Below are 26186 nucleotides of genomic sequence, written 5' to 3'. Positions count from 1 at the left end.
ATATCCATGTCTGTCTATGGTCACCAACTCATGAAGGAACAGTGCATAGTGTTTTCATTTGTGTTATAACTATGGATTCTTAATGTAGATTGAATACTATGCATTTTCCTTTTTTGTATTTGTTTTTATTGCATAGTTAAATGTCCCTGGTTCTGGACTACCTGATTATTAGGGACATAGGATCATAGAATCCCTGCAGTATGGAAACAGGATGACCCTCTGAAGAGCATCCCACCCTGCATTTCCCATGGCCAATCCATCTAACCTCCACATCCCTAGATGCTACAAACAGTTTAGCATGACCAGTTCACCTAACCTGCATATCTTTGTAGGCGGAAACCAGAGCACCTGGAAGGTGCAGACATGGGGAAAATGTACAAACTCTGCACAGTCACCTGAGTAGAATTGAACCAAGGTCCCTGGTACTGTGAGGCTGCAGTGCTAACCACGGAGCCAACATGCCACCCTCCTGCATTTATCCTATTTAGTCTTGTTAGAATTTTATGGGTTTCTGAGACTATTCTTTTATTAAATTTTACTTATTTTTCTAAATAACCTGTTCACACCTCTGGATCAGGTGGGACTTGAGCCTGGACCTCCTAGTCTAGGAATCGGGACACAACCACTGTGCCATAAGCGGGCCCTCAGCAAACTGTTAACTTCAGTGAAGATTATTGACACAATAGATTAGTTGTCCCGGTATCCAAGTTTAACAAAATGCACTTAAATTAGTGTAATTAACAAATGATCTGATATCTGACTTAATTTTTGAGATTATAATTTGTAATTCTGGTGTTTAACACTAAAACTGCTCTTTGTTTTTCTAGGTGAATTTTGTAGTGTGCCAGTTGTTTGCTTTGCTTGCAAGTGTATGGTTTCGACTTTATCTTCACCCAACTAAAACTAGCAGCTATGTCAGGCATGCTGTTGCTACACTTCTTGGACTTTACCTTGCATTGTTCTGCTTTGGGTGGTAAGTATTGCACTGAAATTTGCTTTTTTGTTTTTGGAAAAAAAGTCTTAAATGTCAAGCAAGATGTCCTTCAGCCTCCTGGGTATTTTGCATCTAAAAACTCATGTTTGCATGTAAAATGACCAGTATTTGATTTGATTTGATCAGATGTTTAGAGTCATAATTCAGTTTGGCCTTGTTTTCATTATAATATAACCACGGTGGCTTAGTGGTTAGCACTGCTGCCTCACAACACCAGGGACCGGGCGACTGTTTGTGTGGACTGTCTGTTTGCACGTTTTCCCAGTGTCTGTGTGGATTTCCTCCCACAATCCAAAAATGTGCAGGTTAGGTGAATTTGCCACGCTAAATTGTCCATAATGTTCAGGGATGTGTGGGTTTGGTACATTAGTAAGGAATAAATGTAGAATAGTAGATTTGGGGAATAGATCTGCGTGGGTTATTCTTTGGAGGGTCAGTGTGGACTTGTTGGGCTAAATGGCTTCCAGCAGGGTTAGGATTTTTTTTGATGCCAATAAAGAACATTAATGTTTCTTTCTGACTTTCGCCAACTTATTGCAGATTAATCATTGCACACAGGATACTGTTGGGGGAGATGACTCACCAAGGGAAGGCAGCAGTAGCCAGGTTCATGGTATCTTGACTGGTTCTGCTGTACAGAAGGGTGGGAAAAAGAGTGGAGGGGCTACAGTCATAGGATGTTAAGTTGTAAGGGGAGTACATAGGCAGGTCTGTGGATGAACATGAGCCTTCCAATAGTATCTTGCCTCCCAGATGCACGGGTCAGGGATGTCGCAGATCGATTGCAGAACCATCTGAAGGGGGAGGGTGAGCAGCCAGCTGCCGTGGTGCATATAGGTACCAATGATGTAGGTAAGAAATGGGATGAAATCCTCCAAGCAGAATTTGGGGAGTTAGGAGCCAAGTTTTAAAAAGTAGGATCTCAGAAGTAGTAATCTCAGGATTGCGACCAATGCCATGTGCTAGCCAGAGTAGAAATGAAAGAATAGGTAGGATGAATGCGTGGCATGAGAGATGATGCAGGAGGGAGGGGTTCAGATTTTTGGGATATTGAGACTGGTTCTGGGGAGGTGGGACATTTACAAATTTGACAGTCGACACCTGGGCCTGACTGAAACCAATTTCTTAAGGGGTGCTTTGCTAACTCTGGAGGGTGTAAACCAATGTGGCAGGGGGGTGGGGACCAAATGAGGTGGTTAGTGGACAGTAAGGAAGTAATAACTAAAATCTGTAAGGAGCTAGCTAATGAAGTCAGCATGATTAAGGGGAAGTGTAGGCAGGGAGCAGATGATAGGGATAGATGGTCTGAGGTGCATTTGTTTTATGCAAGAAGTGTAGTAGGTAAGGCAGATTAATTTAGAGCTTGGATTAGCACCTGGGAGTATGATGATATTGCTATTACTGAGACTTGGTTGAGGGAAGGGCATGATTGGCAACTGTATATTCCACAAAATAGATGCTTCAGGTGGGGTAGAGAGGGAGGTAAAAGGTACGGAGGAGTTGCATTGCTGCTCAGAGGATATCACAACTGTGCTGAAGGAGGGCACTATGGAGGGTTCTAGCAGTAAGACAATATGGACAGAGCTCACTAATAGGCAGGGTGCAGTAACAATGTTGGGGCTGTACTACAGGTGAGCATGAGATAGAGGTAGAAGTATGTAAACAGATAATGGAAAGATGTCGGAGCAAAAGGATGCTGGTGATAGGAGATTTTAATTTCCCAACGTTGACTGGAATTCACTTGGTGTTAAGAGGCCTAGATGGAGCAGAATTTGTAAGGAGCATCCAGGAGGGTTTCATAGAGCAGTATGTAAATACTCCAACTTGGGAAGGGGCCATACTGGACCTGGTGATGGGGAATGAGCCCAGCCAAGTGGTTGAAGTTTCAGTAGGGGATTACTTGGGGAATAGTGATTGCAATTTATTACTCTTAGAATACTCATGGACAAAGTCAAAAAGAAGTGTGCTAAATTGGGGGAAGGCCAACTATAGCAAAATTCAGCAGGAGCTGGGGAATGTAGCTTGGGAGCAGCTGTTTGATGGTAAATCCACATTTGATATGTGGGAGGCTTTTAAAGAGGTTGAGTAGAGTTCAGGACAGACATGTCCCTGTGAAAATGAGGGATAGAAATGGCAAGATTAGGGAACCATGGATGACAGGTGAAATTGTAAGACTAGCTAAGAGTAAAAAGGAAGCATACATACGTTCAAGGTGACTGAAAACAAATGAAGCTTTGGAAGAATATCAGGAAAGTAGGACCGATCTGAAACGAGGTATTAGAGGGCTAAAAAGGGTCATGAAATATCTTTAGCGAAATAGGGTTAAGGAAAATCCCAGAGCCTTTTATTCATATATAAGGAGCAAGAGGGTAGCTAGAAAAAGGATTGGCTCACTCAAGGACAAAGGAGGGAAGTTGAGCGTGGAGTCAGAAAATGGGTGAGGTTCTTAATGAGTACTTTGCATCGGTATTCACCAAGAAGCACATGACGGATGTTTTGTTAGGGATAGATGTTCTAAGTCCACTCGAAGTCAAGTTGGCATAAGGAGGGAGGGAGTGTTAGGTATTCTAAAAGGCATTAAGGTGGACAAGTCCCCTAGGTTACTGATGGAAGAGAGAGAGAGGAAATAGCTGGGGTTTCAACAGATATCTTTGCAGCATCCTTGAACACAGGGGAAGTCCCTGAGGACTTGTATACCCTTGAGTTTAGAAGATTGAGAGGGGATATGATTGAGACATATAAGATTATTAAAGGATTGGACACTCTGGAGGCAGGAAACCTGTTTCCGCTGATAGGTGAGTGCCGAACCAGAGGACACAGCTTAAAAATACCGGGTAGACTATTTAGGACTGAGATGAGGAGAAACTTCTTCACCCAGAGAGTGGTGGCTGTGTGGAATGCTCTGCCCCAGAGGGCAGTGGATGCCCAGTGGATTCATTTAAGAAAGAGTTGGATAGAGCTCTCAAGGATAGTGGAATCAAGGGTTATGGAGATAAGGCAGGAACAGGATACTGATTAAGGATGATCAGCCATGATCATATTGAATGGTGGTGCTCGAAGGGCAGAATGGCCTACTCCAGCACCTATTGTCTATTGACTGGAGAATTGCTAATGTTGTCCCGTTGTTCAAGAAAGGTGGCAGGGATGATCTAGGTAATTATAGACTGGTGAGCTTGATGTCCGTGGGAGGGAAGCTGCTGGAGAAGATACTGAGGGATAGGATCTCTACATTTTGGAAGAAAATGGGCTTATCAGTATAGGTAGCATGATTTTGTGCAGGGAAGGCCATGTCTTACAGACTTGATAGAATTCTTTGAGGAAGTGACAAAGCTGATTGAGGGAAGGGCTGTGGATGTCATATACATGGAATTCATTAAGATGATTGATAAGGTTCCACATGGTAGGCTGATGGAGAAAGTGAAGTTGCATGGGGTCCAGGGTGCACAGCAGGAGACAGTAGTCATGGAAGGGAGTTTCTCAAAATAGAGAACTGTGACCAGTGGTGTTCTATAGGGATCCATGTTAGGACCACTGTTTGTGATATGCATAAATGACTTTGAGGAAGGTATAGGTAGTCTGATTAGCAAGTTTGCAGATGACGCTAAGATTGGTGGCGTAGCAGATAGATAGTCAAGGGGGCTGTCAGAGAATGCAGCAGAGTGTAGATTTGGTTGGAAAAACGGCAGATGGAGTTCAATTCGGGAAAATGCAAGGTGATGCATTTTAGGATGATCCAATTCAAGAGCAAGCTATGTGGTAAATGGAAAAGCCCTGGGGAAAATTGGTGTACAGAAAGATCTGGGTGTTCAGGTCCATTGTACCCTGAAGGTGGCAACGCAGGACGATAGTGGTCAAGAGGCATACGGCATGCTTTCCTTCATCGGACAGGATATTGAGTACAAGAGTTGGCAGGTCATTTTGTAGTTGCATGCGACTTTGGTTCGGCCGTATTTGGAATACTGCATACAGTTCTGGTCTCCACATTACCAAAAGGATGTGGATGCTTTGGAGAGGGTGTAGAGGAGGTTCACCAAGAAAGTGCCTGGTATGGAAGGCACTAGCTATGAAGAGAGGTTGAGTAGAGTAGGATTATTTTCATTAGAAAAACAGAGGTTGAGGAGAGGACCTGATTTGAGGTTTACAAAATCATGAGAGTAATAGACAGGGTGGATAACAAGAAGCTTTTTCCCTAGAGTGGGGGACTCAATTACTAGGGGTCACGAGTTCAGGGTGAGTGGGGAAAAGTTTAAGGGAGATAAGGCAGAGGGTGGCCAGCGGTGGTGGTAGAGGTGGGCACGATAGTGTCATTGAAGATTTATCTAGACAGATATATGAATGGGCAGGGAGCAGTGGGATACAGATCCTTAGAAAATAGGCAACGGGTTTAGATAGAGGATCTGGATTGGTGCAGGCTTGGAGTGCCGAAGGGCCTGTTCCTGTGTTGTAAATTTTTGTTCTTTGACTGAACTGATCTGCAGAAGAAATGGCACATATGATGTTGTGTGGCAAGGGTGGATCTGCATGTCACCTAACTAATGAATGGTAAGGGGCATGTTTGCTCTTGATTGTCATATTTGATTTGGTTCTTGGCAAGATAATGCCAAGAACCTTTTCAGAAACCTTTTGAGGCTGTATAGTCCTATAGGCTGAAGGGAATTCTGGTAGCAAACCAGAGGGTTTGGGAGTATTTTGGAAACCAGTAAAGCACAATCAAAAAGTAATGGAATAGGACAACCAAGAAAGTAAGCCTATCATGAATATAAAAATAGATTGCAAGAACTTTTACAAATAAATAAAAAGGAGTATAGCAGAAGAAAATTTGAGCTTTAAGAGGTAGAACAGAAGAAATTATAATGAGAAAATGGCAGGGATGTTGAACAAATATTTTGTGGAACTCGCAGAACATAATGTATCAAAAAGAAGGAGCAATCCAGGGCCTAATAAGAGTGAGAAACCAAAGGCGATTCGAAGAGAAACTGGAGACTAAGAGCCAACAAATCCCAAGGACAAGGCAACTACAGATCTAGTAGATGCTCTAGTTATGATTTCTGAAAGTTCTCTTGATTCTAGTGTAATCCCAGGAGATGGCATTAGAAAAGCAGTATTATTAAGAAAGTGGGTAGTGAAAGCCGGAAACCTTAAAGTTAACCTAATGGTCAGGACAGTGCTGAAATCTATTATTGTAGAAGTCTTGCAATGCACATAAAAAAGTCACAATTGTTCTGGACTAGGCCAGACCATTCAAACATCCTTGAGCAGGCATCCAAGACCATAACTTTGCAATTTGTTTTGGTAAGTGTACAGTGAAAATTACCTGAAGTAAGCTTGTTAGGTTGACTACCAGGTTTTAAAACAGACAGAAATATATTCACAAAATTGCACAATGAAACACAAAGAACAGAATAAAGAACCCCTACTGACCTCAGTCAATCCAAACTAGACTTAATTATGTTGTTCCAAATATACATCATAATCCCACTAAGCAAACCCCTTTAAAACATGGTAAAAAAAATGGAACAGATGCTTACAGGGTTGCAGTTAGAAGGGCAGAAAGAGGGAGAGAGCCTATTCACACAGTCCACAGCTGAACTCCCAACTAATTCTGGACTGAACTGTTCAGCTTACCGCTCCCCTTTAATTTCCAGGTTACTTCTAAAACATGATCACCTTGGCCTGATCTCATCTGTTTACATAGAAACAAAAAGGCCTCTCAATACCCTTTAATCTCTGTACCAAACAAGTTAAACCAGGAGAGTTTTATGACCCCTGTGAGAAAAACTAAGGACACAGACTCCTTGAGAAAAGAAACAGCTTTTAGAGAAAAAAAGGGATCAGCTTTGTGACACAATGGTCGCACACAATTAGCCAAGTTTTAAGAAAGGGAAATAGTGTTTGACAGATTTATTAGGGTAGAGGTCAGGATTAGATAAAAAGGACACAGAGGAACTGGTCTCAATTTAACTGATAAGACAAGGAGTTGAGAACATAGATTTAAGATTTTGTCCAAGTCATGTCACCCTGGGTTCGATTCCACTCAATGGCAACTGTCTGTATGGAGTTTACACATTCTCCCTGTATCTGCATGGGTTTCCACCGGGTGCTCCAGTTTTGTCCCATAGTAAATGATGTGTAAGTTAGGTGAAACAGCCGTGCTAAATTGCCCGTAGTGTTCAGGGATGTATTGATTAGGTATTTTAGCCATGGGAAATTTAGGGTTATTGGGGAGGAAAAAAGAGAGGGGGTGAGTCTGGTGGGATCCTTTTTCGAGGGTCGGCGTTGACTTGTTGAGCTAACTGGCCTGTTTCCAAACAGTAGGGAGTCTATTCTAGTGCAGGATGGCTGAAAGAAACAAATTCTTTATGCAGTGAGTGGTAATGACCTGTGAAGGTATGGAAGCAAAGATGATTGCAGATTTCAAAAGGACGTTGACACCAAAGCAATTATACCTTCAAGAATAGATTGTGGTCATGAGAGTCGGTGGGTTAGTCTGTAGAACTGACATCGTTGCAATTGGCTGACTGGGGCTGCCTCCTGTGCCATTGTAACTTTGACATTCACTAGGGCACTTTGCCTATCTTGGTATTTCTGACGAGGGACTACACTTGGTAGGAGGGTGGAACGATGTTGAACTTGTGTTCAGATGCCTCTAGTCTTGGTGGGTAATAATAGATTGCTCTGGACTTTTTAATCCTCCTCCCAGAATCCAGTGTGTGTCATGCCCACTTCGAGAAACATTGGAGTTAAGGTTTTGAGAATTGCGACTCTGTTCTCATGCAAAGCTATAAATAATACAGTGTGGAAGTGATATAGTGCTCGGAAAGCTGCAGTCGGTGCTTGCACTTAGATTTTAGGTTGATGGCAGTTGTAAGCTCACTGACAGCTTATTTTACTATTGGAGGTAGTATAATGGCAGCGCTACAGTGGTAATAAAACTGACCACTTGCTACTCTTGTGCAAAGCCCTCAAACAAGTTGGTAGAATAGTTTGCTAAATAATATCAAGGCTCGTGAAGAAAAGTTTCCTAAATTTTAAATGATTCAGTGAGAGTAAGTAGCACAGATTTATGTGATCGAGAACAGATTTTTGATTTTTGATTTGGGATTGTTTGATAATATGATCAGAAGTGGTAGAGGGGTGGGTGGGTGGAATATACCCAGAAAGTATTGTCACACTTTGATACCTTTGCAGTTGAGTTGGTAACTCCTTTTGAAGTTGAGATATCTCCAGCAGCAATTTGTTGACTCAGGTGTTGGAGAGCTTTAGCATATTCCAGTCAGCGCTCATTGATTCTGGGTGTGAGATCACAGCAAAACAAAAACAAGGTGAAGAACCACTGAAAGCCACACTCCATGTAAAAAAAAAAGTTGGAAAAGAAATTTTTGAGTAGGAATATTTTCATTTTGTTTAAGCTCTTTAAGTTGTGGTTATAGTGCACCTTTTATACTGGTTTCTGAAGCTATTTTTTATTTTTGAAGTCTGCATTGTAATTTTGTTTATCAGAGCAGTTTAGCCAAGGAAAATATCAATTCTAAACTTTTGATGATATTGAAATGAATTTAATGTCAACAGTGAATCATTGTGCTTAATCCACAATGGTTCCAAAGAGCAAACATGAAGCAAAACAGATTATATAGAACACTTTGTAGCGCTGTGATATTCTGTGCCGTTCCCCACCCAGCCTTGAGGGCAACATGCACTCATGTGACCTTCTTAGTGCTGTCAACTAACTATGATGTGGAGGTACTGGTGTTTGACTGGGATGGACAAAGTTGAAAAACCATGCAACACCAGGTTATAGTCCAGCAGGTTTACTTGGAAACACTAGCTTTCGGACCGCCGTTCCTTTTTCAACTACCTGATGAAGGTAGTGAGAACCTGGTGTTGTGTGGTTTTTAATTTTGTCACCTAACTAAGTAGGATAACTGGAAGAGATTACCTTCAAAACCCATCATAGGACTTTAGCAGTGAGTGAGCTGAAAGGCAATGCCAGAATTAGAAATGACTTTAAATAGTGTGACCATTTAACATGTTTAGTCTTCTGGTAGCATTTTGTTGGAAAGGAGCACTAAAACTCGTGTGCATGATGCCTATGAAATCCATTTAATAGAATCTTGAAGTGATTCACCTAAAAATTGTTCCTAAAACCAAAGGCATTAGGTTATAGTGTGTGATGACAAAAGTATCACTTTGTTATAAGTGTTCTTAACATAGAAAGATAGAAAATAGGAGCAGGTGTGGGTCATTTAGCCCATCGGGCTTATTCAGCCATTCAAGGTAATGATGGTCGATCCTCGATATCATACTCCTTTGTCCATGTACCTTGGGACCGGTAGTTTCTAGACATCTATTTCTTTACATATATTCTTTTTAAACAAGAAAGCTGTGGAGAAAGAGTTCCATAAGTTCACCACCCTCTGAAGAAATCTCTCCTCATCTGAGTCTGAAATGGGCTACCACTGAACCTGAAACCATGACCCATTTTTTTCTGTCCAGTCTTGTTAGTAAGATGATGTCAAATTCTTCTAAACTCCAGTGAGCACAAACCTAGTTAATTCAGTCTCTCCTTGTATGTCAAACCGGCCCTCACAGGAATGTAGTGAACCTTAGCTGAACTCCCACTGTGGCAAATATATTTTTCCTTGGGTAAGCAGACCAAAAATGTACACAGCACTAACGATGTGATCTCACCAAGGCCTTTAGGTAGTTGCAATAAGAGGTCCTTGCTTTATACTCAAACCCTCTTGCAGCAAAGGCTAATATACCCTTTTGATATTCTAACTGTCGAATTCTGTAATCGGTGTGCAAGAATGACTGCGCTTGCCGTCCCCAGCACATGTGTGTGATGTGCTGCTTTAAATTGTACATGTGAAGCGAGGGTGCAGGATATGGATAGAACCTCAAACAGGAATGTTTGGGAAGGGAGGTGGTCAGGACTTGGGAGAGGAAGGTGGTACAGGTGGATTTGCAAGTGGGAAGGGGAGGAAGGAATTGGAACTTGGAGAGGAAGGCAGGACCTACGATCTGGGAAAGAAGTCTCTTCTTCCCCATACTGTCTCCAAACATCCTCCCTTGCCAACCTACACACTTGTGTAACATCCAATCCTCCGCTCTCTGTCGCCACTTCTCACTCTACCCTCCTTTCCGTCCTCCATCTTCTCCACACTACCCCCACCTGCACCCCCACCTCCCCCATCTAAATGCGAATAATGATAATACTTCAATTGTCACACTTATACTTCCAAGGATTCACACATGCACAGACAAGTAAGTTATAAAATGGGAAGATAGGTTAAACAGTTAGAGCCCATAAAAGTTAGTTGTATATCGACTCAGGAGATTGGTACCTTTTGGATTTTTTTTTCAGATAGGGCTCAATGGGACATTCTGAGTTCAGGATCAGGATGTTTTAAAGATGTTGATGAAGGATGTCTGTTTGATATGGTTGGTTGAACAATACACAGGGCTCAAACTAGAAGAGTGATAAATGCTCACACAGGGTCCTCTTTCTACACTTAATTTTTCTCCAGGCCAGAGAGCAGAAAATTATTTCTTAAAATAGTTAGTTGGCTCATCATGCGATCTCCTCTCAAACTGACCGATTAACCCAACATGGTCGTAGCAAGTTGATTTGGGTCTGTTGTTTAGGCATGATGTGTATTATGGCTAGAGGAGTTCCCTTCTCACCCAGAATCCATTGCTTAAGGTATGTTTGATGGCATGGTCCACACCCAGTTGAATGTACAGGTTGTTTGAATGCTTTGTTTGTTGAAACTTTATTGCTGGAACAGCACAGCAGGTCAGGCAGCATCCAGGGAACAGGATGCTGTCTGACCTGCTGTGCTGTTCCAGCAATAAAGTTTCAACTTTGATCTCCAGCATCTGCAGACCTCACTTTCTCCTGAATGCTTTGTTTAGCAAACTGACTTTTTCCATAATGCTTTTTAAAAGAAAGTGGTATATCTGGTTTTCATATATAATTATCTCTGCAGTTATAGTTAGTGCTGACTGACTCTATTTCATTTAGAACGTCATTGACCTTAATGTTAAATCTGTTTCTTCTAGGTATGCCTTGCATTTTGTTGTGCAGAGTGCAATTTCTTACTACATCATGATCATTGTTGGAGCAGGGCACATGCAAAAGTAAGTATTTTCAATGGATGCTGCCCTCCTTGCATTTTAATTTAACTGTATCCAGAATTTCTGAAGTGACACAGCTGTAAATGCTACTTTTCAAAAAAAAACTCATCCTTGATGTGAGCAACTTTAAAAAGTTGGTAAAGCTAAACAGGCATGAAGTTTTCATTCCATAGACCTCCGGGTGCTCCGGTTTCCTCCCACAGTCCAAAGATGTGCAGGTCAGGTGAATTGGCCATGCTAAATTGCCCGTAGTGTTAGGTAAGGGGTAAATGTATGGCTGGGTTGCGCTTCGGCGGGGCGGTGTGGACTTGTTGGGTCGAAGGGCCTGTTTCCACACTGTAAGTGATCTAAAGGAAAAATTGCTGACCATATCACTGACCGTGCTCATTTTGTCAGAAAGCTTGGCTGTGTTTCCACGTGTTCAACTCAGTGTTTCTGTTGAGGCACTTGGCTCAGACCCATTCTTTTCCTTGTGAATGATGCTTGCTTTCTTTTGGCCTCAAATGCTGTATGACACAACAGTCACCGATTCTAGTTTGCAAAGTGATGTTCAGGAAGCTCTCAACATTGCCATGCAAATAATCTTTGGTAGGCATGAGCATGTGCCCTTTAACAAAGTTAGGTAGTTACACACAAGCATTTTCTTGAAAGTCTTTGGTATATACGTTCAGGCTGACTTGATGTTGGGTAGCTAAGTGGATAGTATTCTACAAAAAAGAACACATAATGTTTATTCTCAGATCTCTCACCATTCCAGAATCCCTACCCATAATCTCTGATCTGTACCAGCTACACCTGGCCCTTGGTCAACTGTGCTGTGCTGTACCGTACCTGTATGGTGCACTGGAAATGCATACGTGTAAATCAGTCCAATCAAAAGAATGCAGAAGTGTGCTCTCAAGTGTCATGACTCACTGTAGTAGTGCCAGGTGGACCAGATTTCTGCATTTAACTATTGTGACAATGCTGTCACTTTAACAAAGTTATTTTGTCTTTTTTTTCAAGAGAGATTGTAAAGGCAGAGGTACTGAAATTTCTGGGCTAGAGCCTAGTTTAACAATTGCAGGGGAGTGGCCAGTTCTCCCAGTGAGGTTTTTTTCTATTTTTGGTTTAGCTGTGATAGTGAGAAGCTGCTTGCAGTCCAGAGAGGTTCCAAGCTTCAGCAGGTGGTTCCTGACTGACTTTCTCTCTGAAATCTCTTTGGAAGTTGTTTCCTCCTGACTGTAAGAACCAGAGTTTGAAGTTACATTTTGCCAAAGGGTGTGTTTATGGGACGTTGCAGGAATTGGAACAGCTGCTTATTTAAATTGTGATATTGAGTCGGTTGGGTTTTCAAATAGTAGTTATTCTGAATTCTTCTGGTTTTTTTGTTCGTGTTTCAACTGTAATGTTTAAATAAAATCTGTTTTGCTTAAAGTGGAGTGGTTTGACCAGCTGCATCAAACTTCACATCTGCCTTTAAAATAAGAAAAAGTTAGGGTCTAGGCTACTTTTCTTGAAATGTTTGAGGGGGTCTGGCCTGGTCCATAAAACTCTTTATTACAAATACTAATCACAGGTAAACAACTCTGAATTGTGGGCATAACTTTACAAGTTAAAGCTCTAACCCGTTCTAAAACTCACCTATACACACACACACACAGGCAAATGCAAGCAGATAAACACAACAAGCATTATAGATGAATAGAATACTGGGATAACAGTTCAATGGCACATGTCCTTCCTTAGGATTTGAAGGTGTGTCCCTTTTTTTGCTTTCAATGTCCTTCAGTTCAATGATCTCGTCCTCCAGGATTTTTGCTTCTTTTGATATGAAACTGTCCATTTTCCTAATTCAGTTTAGTCAAAAATCAAGTGAAATAAAAAGCGATGGTCTTTACGTTAGATTTGGCCATACCAGTCATACAGCCACACCCTTCATGTTACAAGATTTGAAACTCTGAATAAAGTGTTGCACTATGATTGCGAGCTCCCTTGCACAGTCTAATCAATTTCACAACTGGTTGCCATCACCACACCCAGAGAAATCCAGGCAACTCTGCTTTGTCTAAACCCATGGAAAGATATCAATACTCAAAGTATTGAAGAAATTTATTTTTAAAAATTAATTAATTCAAGTTATGCAGGTACTGCTTACTGGGTAAGCATTTATTGCCCAGAGGGTGGTTAAGGATCAAATGCATTGCATTGGTCTGTGTTGTGTGTAGGCCAGACCAAGTGGGGTTGGCAGTTTCCTTCCCTAAAGAACATTAGTGAATCTTTGTGTTTTTATGGATGTAATAATGAGGATGGTGTATGGTTTGTACCTTAATATAAGTTTAACTACATATTCTTCCTTTTTAGTATCCCATCTACTATTTTCCTGTTGTCTGCTAGATCTGTTTGTCTACTTTTGTTTGTCATATTTGTGTTTTTAACTTTATTAATCAGTGCATAGGTTCATTTAATTCAGTTGTGAACCATGCTGCAATTCACTGTTTGGACAGTGAATATGCTCCTTCAAAAAAACTTATTTTTTCTGAAAGTCTGTGTTGTGCTAGTAACCACTCCCAGATACAGTTATTGACAAAGTCCACTACTATCAAAGATTTCTTTGAAGAGCAGTGTGTGGAAAGATCAACATTAAAGCACACTTTTAAAGCATGTGTTTATCTCATAAATGCCTTTGAAATTGCAACTGGCATCTGGTAGATTCACTGAAGGAAAGCAGAGAAATTTTCTGATTCCTGGGATAGCAGGTTTGCAACATAGGGGAAGATTGGGTTGTTGGGGCATGTATTCACTGGAGTTGAGAATGTCATTGAAATATATAAAGTTGACTGACTCAGTACAGGGATGATGTTTTCTATGGAGAAAGTGAGGACAGTGGATGCTGGAGATCAGAGTTGAGAGTGTGGTGCTGGACAAACCCAGCAAGTCAGGCAGTATCCAAGGAGCCGGAGAATCGACATTTCGGGCATAAGCCCCTCATGATGTTTTCCATGGTCTGGGGGTAGAGGGAGTAATACCCAGAGCAAGGGGTCATAGTTTCAGGATTGATTTTTGAACAGAGATAAGGAGAAAATTCTTAAGTCAGAGGGTGATGAACTCCTCTAAGGCTGTGGAGACAAAGTAGCCAAATACATTTAAAGTTTTCAGTGAGTATGGTGTAGAAATAAAAGATCAACCGTGATTATGTAGAATGGCAAATCAGTCTTGAAGGGCTGAATGGCCTCCATCTGTTCCTATTTTCTGTTTGTGGTTATAAGCAGAGATCTTAAAGGTAGCTAACTTAGTTGCTATTGACTAAACTTTTGAATATGACTTCTAACTTGCAACTGGTTTTGTGGGTTGAGGGAAGGTAAGTGCATGATTGTATTGAGGTTCACCAGTACTGCAATATATTTCGACTGCTGCATTAGTTCTGGGTATGTAGAACCTAATGAAGTACAGTACGTGGATATACATTTGATTAAAACCAATGAGATGCAATTTTTCATAGATTATTGGAAAAATCATCTCTTCTGTGGTGAGAGATATAAAACAGTCATGGGAATAATGATCAATTAGTTGTCTCCGTTGGAAAGTGATTGGGACATATTCACACTATTTCCAGCACCATTTTGAATTGAGAGGGATATGTAGCCTCATGGCATCAGCACTACCTTATCAAGGGCAACTAGGGACAGGCAATAAATGCTGGCCAGCCAGTGATGGCCATATCCCACAAAATGAATAACTTTAAAAAAAAAAAGCCCAATGAGGAATTGATCCATTTTCTTGGAGGATTTGGATTCTTCGTTTTTTTTAAAAGATTTCATTAGTTGGTGTTTTTTCTTTTTTTTTGTTTAATGCTGGGATCTTTTCTGTTCAAAATGTGGTAAATTGTTAGCTCTCAATGTTTCCAGAGTTTTTAGAGCAGTTTATTGGATGTGGATTGGCCTGAAGCTACTTCAGTTAGTTTTGAAGGTCTTGATTTTAAAAGAGAAAGTCTTCCTGGTTTTGTAATTTTAAGGTATCACCCAAGCAGGGAAAAAAATCTAATGCAATTATAAAGTTGTTCAGTTAACACAATACAGTGGGTGCTCTAGTGAATACCCTCTTTTTTCCAATTTTTTGCATGTGTATAACTGAGCTGACAAGCAATGATATCCTCTCTGAGGACATATCTCTGAGCAAACAAAAGATATTCTGAAAGGGGAGGATGAGCAACCAGAGGGTGTGGTCCACATTCGATCTAATTAAAAAGGCAGAAAGAGATGAGATCTGCACAGGAAGTTTTGGGAGTTGGGTCAGAAGTTGAAAAGCATGACCTCAGGATTGTAGTCTCTGGACTACTTCCTGTGCCACATGCTAGTGAGATGAAGAACAGAAAAATATTGTAGTTAAATATGTGGCTATGGAGCTGTGTAGGAGCAAAAGCTTCAGGTTTATGGATCATTGGGATGTCTTTGGGGCAGCTGGGACTGTAGAAGAAAGACCAGTTGCATTTAAACTGGAGGGGCACCAATATCCTGACAGGAAGGTTTCCTTTTGCCCTTTGGAGGGTTTAATTTAGTGTGGCAGGGAGCAGGATCCAGAAGAAGAGTCAGAGACTAAGGCCAGTAAGGCTAAGAGAAAGGGCAAAGGGAAAGGTCACTGAAGGTGGCAGGCCTGGTGTGCTGAGGTGTATTTGTTTTTAATGCGAGGAAAATGAAGGTTCGGCAGATGAACGTGGAGCTTAGATTAATGCATATAACAATGTGTCTATTACAAAGACATGGTTGAGAGAGGGTCAAGATGGGCAGCTTAACATTCCAAGATTTAAATTTTTTCAGCAAGATAAAGAGGGATAGGAGAATATCACAGCTGTACTGAGGGAGGACACCTGGGAGGGCTCATCAAGCGTGGCTATATGGATTGAGCTCAAATAGGAAGGGTGTAGTTACTTTGGGATGTACTACATGTCTTCTAACAGCCAACGGATGATATAGTCACATGCTTGCTAGAAAGCTCAGGAATGGACTGAGGAAAGCCAGGAGGAGGCATGAAAAAGGCTTGGCGGGAAGGATTTTACTCATACTTGAGGAATAAGAGGATGATCAGGGAGAAGGTAGGGCTAGTCAGAAATAGTGTAGGGAACCTGTGCATGGAGTCTGAGCAGATAGAGGGAAGCCCTAAATGAATTTTGTGCTTCGATTTTCACTAAGAAAATGGACTTTGTTGTGAGTGAGAACTTTGAGGAGCCGGAAAACGGGCTTCAACAAATCCAGATTGAGGTTGATGTGCTGGAAATTTTGGCAAACATTAAGATTGGTAAGTCCGCAGGGCCAGATCAGATTTATCCTAGGTTGCTCCAGGAAGTGAGAAAGGAGGTTACTAAGCCGCTGGTGAAGATCTCTGCTTCCTCACTCCCCATAGGAGTCGTACCGGAGGATTGGAGGGAGGCGAATGTTGTTCCTCTTTTCAAGAAGGGTAATAGGGAAATCCCTGGCAATTACAGACCAGTCAGTCTTACATCTGTGGTCAACAAAGTTTTTTGGAAAGAATTCTGAGGGATAGGATTTATGACTATTTGGAAAAGCATAGCGTGATTAAAAGCAATCAGCATGGTTTTGTAAGGGGCAGGTCATAGCTCACAAATTTTGAGTTCTCTGAGGAGGTGACAAGGCAGGTTGACGAAGGTCAGGCAGTGGATGTGGTGTATATGGATTTTAGCAAGGCATTTGATAAGGTTCCCCATGATAGGCTCATTCATAAAGTCAGGAGGTATGGGATACAGAGATTTGGCTGTCTGGATTCAGAATTGGTTGACAGAAGGCAGAGAGTGATTGTAGATGAAAAGTATTCTGCCTGGATGTCAGTAGTGAGTGGTGTCCTACAGGGCTCTGTTCTTGGGCCTCTGTTCTTTGTAATTTTTATAAATGACTTTGATGCGAAGGTTGAGAGTTGGGTTAGTAAATTTGCCGATGATACAAAGGTTGATAGTATCGAGGACTGTTGCAGTCTGCCGCGAAACATTGAGAGGATGCAGAGCTGGACTGAAAAATGGCAGATAGAGTTCAACCTGGATAAATGCAAAGTGATGCATTTTGGAAGGTTGAACTTTAATGCTGAATATGGCATTAAAGACAGGATTCTTGGCAGTGTGGTGAAACAGCAGGATCTTGGTGTTCCAGTGCATAGGATCCCTCAAAGTTGCCACCCAAGTGGATAGGGTTGTTCAGAAAGCATATGGTGTTTTGGCTTTCGTTAACGGGATAGAGTTTGAGCCGTGAAGTTTTGCTGCAGCTTTACAAAATCCTGGTGAGACCACGCTTGGAATATTGAGTCCAGTTCTGGTTGCCCTATTATAGGAAAGATGCGGAAGATTTGGAAAGGGTGCAAAGAAGGTTTACCAGAATGCTGCCTGGACTGGAGGGCTCCTCTTACAAAGAGGAGTTGACTAAGCTTGGACTTTCCTCTCTGGAGAGGAGGAAGAGAGGTCACCTGATTGGGATGTACAAGGTAATGAGAGGCACGGATAGAGTTGATAGCCAGAGACTTTTCCCCAGGGCAGGGTTGACTGCCACGAGGGCTCATAGCTTTAAGGTGTTAGGAACAGGGTATAGAGAGACATCAGAGGTCGGTCCTTTACACTGAGAGCTGTGTATGCATGGAATGAGTTGCCAGTCAGGGTGGTGGAAGCAGAGTCATTAGGGACTTTTAAGCGACTGCTGGACAGTCACATGGACAGCAGTGAATTCAGGGGTGAGTAACTTAGGTTATTTTATTTTAGATTAGGATTAATCCTTGGCACAACATTGTGGTGTACACAACATTCTGTGCTGTATTTTTCTATGTTGTGTGTGTGTGTGGACAGATTACAGAAACTTTTTTAAAAAATGGTTAACTTCCCCAAGTTTGACTGACTGGGACTTACTTTGTGCCAGGGGCTTGGACGGGGAAGAAGTTTATAGGTGTGGCCAGGACCGTTTTCTTTTCAAAACCATATGGAAGTAGCCCATGTGGGGAAGGGGCTATTCTAGTCCTGGTATTTAGAGAATGAGCCTAGCCAGGTGATCGAAGTTTCAGTGGGATAACATTTCTGCAAAAAGTGACCGTAATTCTAAAATTAAAGCTAATTATGGATAATAATAAGAGTAGTCCTCTGATGAAAGTACTTAACTGGAGGAAGGCTAGCTACCACAATGTCAGGCAGGAACGAAGAATGCAGATTGGGGTGGCTGTTTGAGGGTAAAGCCACATTCGACATCTGGGAATCTTTTAAAGGTCAGTTGGTTTAGAGTTCAGGGCTATCATGTTTCTGTGAAAATGAAGGATTTGGATGGTAAGAGAAATTGAGAGCCTAATCAGAAAGAAAAAGAAGGCATACATAAGGTTTAGGAAACTGAAGACGGACAGAACTCTCAAAATACAAAGATAGCAAGAAAGAACTCAAACAAAGTATTTCAAAGGCTAAAATGGGCCAGGAAATGTGTTTGGTAAACAGGTTAAGTAAATTCCCAAGTTTTTTATACATGTATAAGGTGCAAGAAGGTAGCTAGTGGAAGGGTAGGTCCAATCAAGGACAAAGGAGGGAATTTTTGCACAGAGCCAGAAGTTGGTGAGGTCCTTAAATGAATACTTTGCACTGGTATTCAAAACTGAGTAGGACATGGTGGGTAGAGATTCTCAGGGGATGTAGGTTAATATTCTTGGATATGTCAATATAAAAAAAGGTGGTGGTGTTGAAAAGCATTAAGGTAGTCCAATCCCCAGGATGTGATGGAGTCTATCCCAGAATGCTGAGGGATGCAGAAGTGGAAATTTTGTATAAAGTTTTTGTATCCTGTTTTTAGTAACAAAGGACCAGAGAACAGCCAATGTTGTTACTTTGAGAATAACAGGCTACTGACCCTTGTGTCAATGGCTGGGAAATTATTGGAGAAGATTCTTAAGAATAGGATTTCCTAATGTTTGGAAAAATATGCACTTGAGCAGCATGGTTTTGTGTGGCGGAGGTAGTGTGTCTCAAAGTTAATTTGAAGAAGTGACAAAGAAGATTGAGGGTAGGGCAGTAGATGTTGTCAATATGGACTTCTGCAAAGCTTTTGACAAAATCCCTCGTGGAAGGCTGATACAAAAGATCGAGTTGCATGAGACCCATGGTGAGCTGATAAGATGGATACAGAACTGGCTCAGTCAAAGACAGACAGTGGTGGAAGGGTGTTTTTCAGACTGGAGTCCAGCAACCGCTGGTATTTTTGAAAGGATCAGAACTGAAACATGTTAACTTTAAGTTGAGGCCCATGGTTTTGATGAATGTGGCATCATCAAGATGTTAATCAAATGATAAAAAAAAGTCAGGTGCATGTTGGAAGGATTTACACAATGGTGGATCTGAGGTCAAACGTTACAGACATTGATTTTGTGTACACATTATTTGGATTTGGGTATATGCACCATATAAAAATTTACAGGTGACAAAACTTAAAATGGTGGGTATGTGATGAAAACCAAATAACTTGCAAGAGGATGCATGTCAGTAGATTATAGGCATTTAATATAATGCAGTACGTAGATATGGAAAATGTCTATAGAAAATTTACAACAAATACAAACTTTCTTTCTTACAACTTTCCTTTTTAAAAAAGGAAAAAAATAACATGTCATAGCAAGTATAATCAGACCAACTATCAAAGCCACAAAAAAGCTATTGGGAGAGCTGGTTCACCTAGTTCAAAAAGTGGATTTTGAGATTAGCCTTCGAGGCGGAGAAGGTGTCTCAGTAACAATGTTTTAACCATGCTAGAGTACAGGACCTAGTCTTCAGAAAGCATGGAAGCTGCAGAATGGACAAAATGCCAATCGAGAATGTTTTGCAGGCCTTTTGGACTGTATAAGGTTGCATTAATGGGGATGGAAATGTGTTGCTGGAAAAGCGCAGCAGGTCAGGCAGCATCCAAGGAACAGGAGAATCGACGTTTCGGGCATTAGCCCTTCTTCAGGAATGAGGAAAAAATGGGGAAGCAATTAATCCATGAAGGCATATGAGCACACACGATGATTTAAACATTGAGCCTAAATTAGGTTGCCAATGCCTTTTGAAAAGGATGCAATGAAGATTTATGATATCAGGAATCCACTACTTGAGTTGTATGAAACATTAAGAAAGCAGAGACTATTTATTGGCAATGGAACAGAAAACTCTTAAAGATTTTATAGACATGTGTAGCATTATGAAGATGTGGGTGTACCTTTTGAGAGTGAAGGACTTGGCAAGTACGTAGACTGCTGGAGAAATTACAAAGTAACATTTGATTCAGAGCAAACAGCACTTGCTGAGTTGCTATGAGACAAAAGCACAAATTTGAATTCAGCCAATCGGTTTAAATTATACCCCAAAACTATAAACTCCAACCCAATTTGAGTGGAGTATATTGACTATCTTAAAAGCCAATGACACAATCCAATGCTTTGGGATATAAGATTAAATTAGATTCCCTACAGTGTGGAAACAGGTATTGAAAAAGGAGAAAATGTTAACACTGTTAAAACTTTTTACTTAATTGATTCTTTAAACAGGTTCAAATAGACTGAACGTTAATTGGAGAAATTGTCCTATAGTTTACTCTCAAGGTGGTTTCCTTCTCACCTTGTAGATTCCCATTGCCTCTGAGTGAAGTCAGTAAAATACTGACTCATGATGATGACTGACATTAGAGATTTAAACTTGTCTCTTTAAGACAGGTGTTAAAACATTCTCACTACTTCATCCTTTCTGTAATGTACTTGAAGTTTTGAGTTCCTTGGAGAGAATAGCAAAGAAAGAAAGAATCAAGAAATTTGTTATGAAAAACAAAGTAGAAATCATGTTAGTGTGATCTGAGAATTACCTTTAGCTGATGTTTTTGGAACAATATTCTGACTTTGCTGCTAGTTCTTGTGCTCTTATGTAGAGGTAGGCAATTCAGTCCTTTGCCTATTTTGTCATTCATTATGGTCATGGTTGATCTCCATCTGGCCTAATTCTGCTTTCATGCCTGCTGTCAATAGCCTATCACAAATTAAAAATCTCTCTATCTTCTCCTTAAATTCACTAAATGTGCCAGCATCCACCATACTCTGAGGTAATGAATTTCACAGATTCACCACCCATTTGAAAGAAGTAATTTCTCTTCACCTTTCTCTAAATCTGCTACACCTTCTCCTAAGTCTATGATTGCTCATTCCAGATTGCCCCACATAAGGAAACATCCTCTCCACATCTACTTTGTCAGTCCCCTTTCACATCTTATGTACTTCAATTAGATTTCCTCTCATACTCTCTAGAGTCTAGAAGAATAGGTCTAAACTGTTCAGACAAACTTCTCATCTCTGGAATCAATTTGATGGAGAATAGTTTCTCCTTTGGGAAAATTGGTAAATTAAGAAACAATCTGAAACCTCCTAAAGTTAAGCATGTTGTAGTCAAGTATCTTTGTGCACTAATAGTTCTTGAGTGATGAAGTCCTACTTTTTTTTTTAGGTTTTGTTTTGTCATTGCTTTTGGGTACCTCACTTTGTGCCAAGTTAGCAGAGTATATCTCTTTGACTATGGACAGTATTCAGCTGATTTTACTGGGTAAGTGTATTTCTCTTAGTAATTTAATGTGGATTTAGAAATTTTGGGAAAACCTATTACAGTACTTGAGATCTAAGCCAGCCTGGTGACCCTAAATGTTTAAAATAGAATCTGCTTTCTAATATCTGAACTCTAGAGCTGTTAATATAATGTATGAGATTTTGATGTAGCTGAAAATTTGTGATTGAATTCGTTTTATGTTCCCATATAAATTGTTGCTCAATGGAAATTATTCACCAGTTATTAAGGTTCGTAAATAATTTTATTTCGGTCTAAACAGTACTTAGAAGTTCAGAGCTCTGGTGAAACAACCCAGGACACAGATTTCATGGTAACCTTTTCTTAAAATCATTAATTAGCGTACATGCTGTTTTTATATCTCCAAAACTGGGCAGCTTCTCAATGTTTACGTGTCCAGACTTAGTGGTTTGTTATTAGTATGTCTTACCGACAGCTTGTGAATGTTTCGATCTCTGCAGAAGCTGCAGAAGTTCTTAGTTTTGTCACAGCTTGAAGTTTTGCTTTGCAGAATCTTTCCAGGTCAACTCCTCTTGATTTGAGTATCATGACTATAGTCTTGATGTTTAATAGTCCAATTTTCTTTTATCGTTTTTAACTAATTTGACTTTGTAGCTTGCTCAAATGGCATTAAAGTTTCTAAATTATTCAAGTAACTATTTGTTTATTTTATTAAGAATAGCTTGTAATGACCAGATTTCCACCTTATCAAGTTTTTTCTAGTAGCACAGCCCTCTGCTTGATGCATGCTTGTACTTTAGTTTCAGTCAAGTTATAGGATCGATTTGGTCAAATTGGAGATAGGTGTACTCTTTATACGATGATATGGCAATGATTATGCCATTTTAGACCTCTATCACTACTCTGTAATGAGGAAAGTAATGCATTCAGTATGACCAAAAATTGCTTTCTCTGCTTCTGTCCTGACGTTTTACAAGCCAATTCACGAAAAGGTTAATGTGGCACATGTATACTGCATAAGTAAGATGTGATTTCAAGATTATTATCTATTGCTCAGATTTTGCTTTTACTAATTAGAAATGCAGTTAGCATATTTAAAATTTTCAATGACCTTGTGTGGCAAGTGCTAGTTTATTTGACTACAGAAGGAGGAGACTGTGCAGGATTTGACTTGGCTTCGAGAGAAAGGCACATTGTTTAGCTCACTGCATTACTCCGTTCTGTGAAAAATGTCATTTTAGTCTGCCTGCAGATTGTTCTGAAGAATTTTATTTAAAAAAGATTCAACATTTTTTTGCCTTCTACTTTGTTCTGTAGTCCGATGATGATAATTACGCAGAAGATAACCAGTCTGGCCTTTGAAATTCATGATGGTAAGCAAATATCAAGTTGTTTAATAAATTGTTTAACTGAATCTCATTGTGAATAAACTAAACTATCTATATATTTCTGTTTCTTGTTTATTTTTCCAGATTTAAAGTGTAACTTTGAGTTGGTACAAGTCCTCCTCAGAACAAGAGTTCTGAAAAAGGGTCATGCCAGACTCTAAATATTAACTGCTTTTCTCTGTGTGCTACTGGACCCGCTGAGTTTCTCCACATTCAGTGTTTATTTCTTTCAAGATACTTTCCTTTTGCTCTCTCTCACCTCGACTCTATTATTTCTTGGACTATATCTGCACCAATGGTCCAGGGACACACACATTCAAAGAGGGTCTCTAGCAGCAATGTTGACTTTAGACGTTTTCCAAGCATATCTCATGTATGACCACATATCTAGGACTTCTGCCAGTTCTGATGCAAGCATCCCAGTATATGTCCTATCTCCAACAATCTTCACCTGGAGCTTGATAAATTATTTTTCAAAAAAATTACACCAGGTTAATTAAACAAGACTTGTATTCACATACTTGTTCACTACATTGATCAGCTTTCTAAATATTTAATTCATTTCTGATTGTGTTCACGAGTAATTTTCTTAATGCCACCTGTCAACACTTGCCTGATTTCTGATTGATAGTGATGTTTGTTTCCAAATTTGGTTTTCCTTTTCACTTTAGTGTCTTATCTTACTTCTCCAAATGCTCAGGTGAACTATAAGTTGGTCTCAGAAAGCACAAAACCATCTGCATGGTACTTCATGCTTGATTAATCTGTTTCGGTGTTTTTTGAGGTCACTAATATACAAACAGTAGGAAACTATAAAGTGATGAAGTTGACAAGTTTTTAACTACACTGAAAGAGTTCCTTCACCCATCTTGTATGGTACAGCATTTCAAGTGCTCATCTAAATACTATTTCAATATCTTGAGGGCTCACATTTCTAGCACACTTTTTCTACTGTGAGTTCCACGTTCCCACTGCCCTCTAAGTGAAATGTGTTTCCTCAAATTCTCTCTGAACCACTTGCTCCTTACCTTAAAATTGCCCCCACATAGTTGTTCATAGATCTCACCAAAGGCATTTCATTAGGTTTCGCACACAGTTATTTACAAAATAAGAAGTTGTAACTGGAAGTCACACTCTGATATGGATTGGTAATTGGCTTTGGAGGTGGATGATTGTAGGATTATCTCTTAAATGGTGAGACATTGGAAAGTATGGCTGTATAAAGTGTACCTAGGTGTCCTCATTATTAAGTCACTAAAGGAGCATCAAGATGTTATTTAGAAGGCTAGTGAAATGTTAGCCTTTATTGCAAAGGATTTAAGTACAAGACTAGTGAAGGCCTGCTTCAGTTATACAGGAGCTTGCTTAGACTACACCTAGAGTACTGTGCACAGTTTTGGCCTCCTTATGTAGGAAAGATATTACTGCCATTGAGGGAGTCAAATGAAGGTTTACCGGACTTGCTCCCAAGATCAGGGGACAGGCCTATGGCAAGAGATTGGACAAATACTTTCCAATCATGCTTTCTCACCTCTTGCTATTTAAGAAATACTCTGTGCATCTGTTTCTCCGAACACGAAGTGTATAACCTCCATTATTTATTTCCATATTCTATATTTACCACCACTTTGCCCAATCACTAAGTCTGTACAAATCCTCCTGAATCCTTCCTCACAACACATTCCTGCTTAGCTTTGTATCCTCTGCAAATTTGGAAATACTACATTTAATTCCCATTGACAAATTATTGATCTATGTTGTGAACAGATGGCGCCCAAGTAGTGATCCTGTGGAACATTGTTAGTGACGATCGATGGACATGAGAATAACTCATTTTATTTTTACAATTTTCTGCCTGTTTTTAGATTAGATTAGATCCCCTACAGTGTGGAAACAGGCCCGCCGACCCTCAGAGTAACCCACCCAGTCGCATTTCCCCTCTGACTAATGCAACTAACACTATGGGCAATTTAGCATGGCCAATTCACCTGGCTTGCACATCTTTAGACTGTGGGAGGAAACCGGAGCACCCGGAGGAAACCCACGCAGACACTGGGAGAATGTGCAAACTCCACACAGACAGTCGCCCGAGGCTAGAATCGAACCTGGGACCCTGGTGCTGTGAGGTTAGCCAATCCTTTATGTATGTCAGATTCCTGATGAAGGGCATATGCCTGAAACGTCAATTCTCCTGCTCCTTGGATGCTGCCTAGTCTGCTGTGCTTTTCCAGCAACACACTCTCGACTTTATGTATGTTAGTACATTATCTCTTATATCATGCACTTCAATTTTGCTAAGACCTTATCAAAAGCCTTCTGAAAATTCAATATGCTACATCCATTGCCCCATCCTGCCACCCTCACCCCTGTTGGCTTTGTTAATAATGTCTGAAAAAAAAATTCCAGGTTGCCAGAACATAGACTTTTCTATTTGCAAATCCATCCTGACTATGCCCAATCAGTTTAGTTTTTCTAATGTCCACTTATCATATCCTTTATGATAGATTCTCTCATGTTCTCTATAACTGATATAAGGCTGATGGGTCTGTAATTCTCTGTTTGTTCTCTAGCCCCTTTCTTAGTGGAGTGACATTTACAAGAATCCTTCTGGAATTTCAGAATAATTTTATCAATACATTGACTATCTCCACAGTCATACCCTTCACCAGTTGAGGTTACAAAGAACACAGAGCAAAGAAAATTTATAGCCCAGGAACAGGCCTTTCGGCCCTCCAAGCCTGAGCCGATCCAAATGTACTGTCTAAACCTGTAAGTCAATTTCTCTGCTCCCCACCTACTCATGCATCTGTCCAGACGCATCTTAAATGAATCTACCATGCCTGCCGCTAGCAATGTGTTCCAAACGCCCAGCACCCTCTGTGTGAAGTACTTGCCGCGTGTATCCCCCTTAAACTTTCCATCTCTCTCTTTGAAAGCATGACCTCTCGTTATTGAATCCTTCACCCTGGGAAAAAGCTTGTCTCTATCCACCCTGTCGATACCCTTCATGATTTTGTAAACCTCAATCAGGTCCCCCCTCAATCTCCTTTTTTCTAGTGAAAATAAACCTAACCTACTCAACCTCTCTTCATAGCTAGCACCTTCCATACCAGGCAACATCCTT

At 40.5% G+C, this 26186-nt stretch overlaps 1 protein-coding gene across 4 annotated transcripts in view; it reads left to right on the top strand.

Annotated features, from left to right (window-relative positions):
- Positions 1 to 26186, top strand: part of LOC122541510 (lysophospholipid acyltransferase 2-like) — a 130841-nt gene that overhangs the window by 54367 nt on the left and 50288 nt on the right. For 2 of the 4 annotated variants that reach the window (XM_043678334.1, XM_043678343.1), the window contains exons 2-5: positions 828 to 973; positions 11057 to 11134; positions 21600 to 21695; positions 22992 to 23047. In XM_043678334.1, the coding sequence (XP_043534269.1) occupies positions 828 to 973; positions 11057 to 11134; positions 21600 to 21695; positions 22992 to 23047 (376 nt within the window). Of the gene's footprint in view, positions 1 to 827; positions 974 to 11056; positions 11135 to 21599; positions 21696 to 22991; positions 23048 to 25150; positions 25189 to 26186 lie in introns of those variants that run through there. The other 2 variants (XM_043678351.1, XM_043678358.1) reach the window with 2 other exon arrangements.

The sequence above is a fragment of the Chiloscyllium plagiosum genome, chromosome 3 (genome assembly GCF_004010195.1).
Source record: "Chiloscyllium plagiosum isolate BGI_BamShark_2017 chromosome 3, ASM401019v2, whole genome shotgun sequence".
Classification (NCBI taxonomy): Eukaryota; Metazoa; Chordata; class Chondrichthyes; order Orectolobiformes; family Hemiscylliidae; genus Chiloscyllium; species Chiloscyllium plagiosum.
Note: the sequence above shows the minus strand (reverse complement) of the source record. Positions and strands in the feature narration are given on the sequence as shown.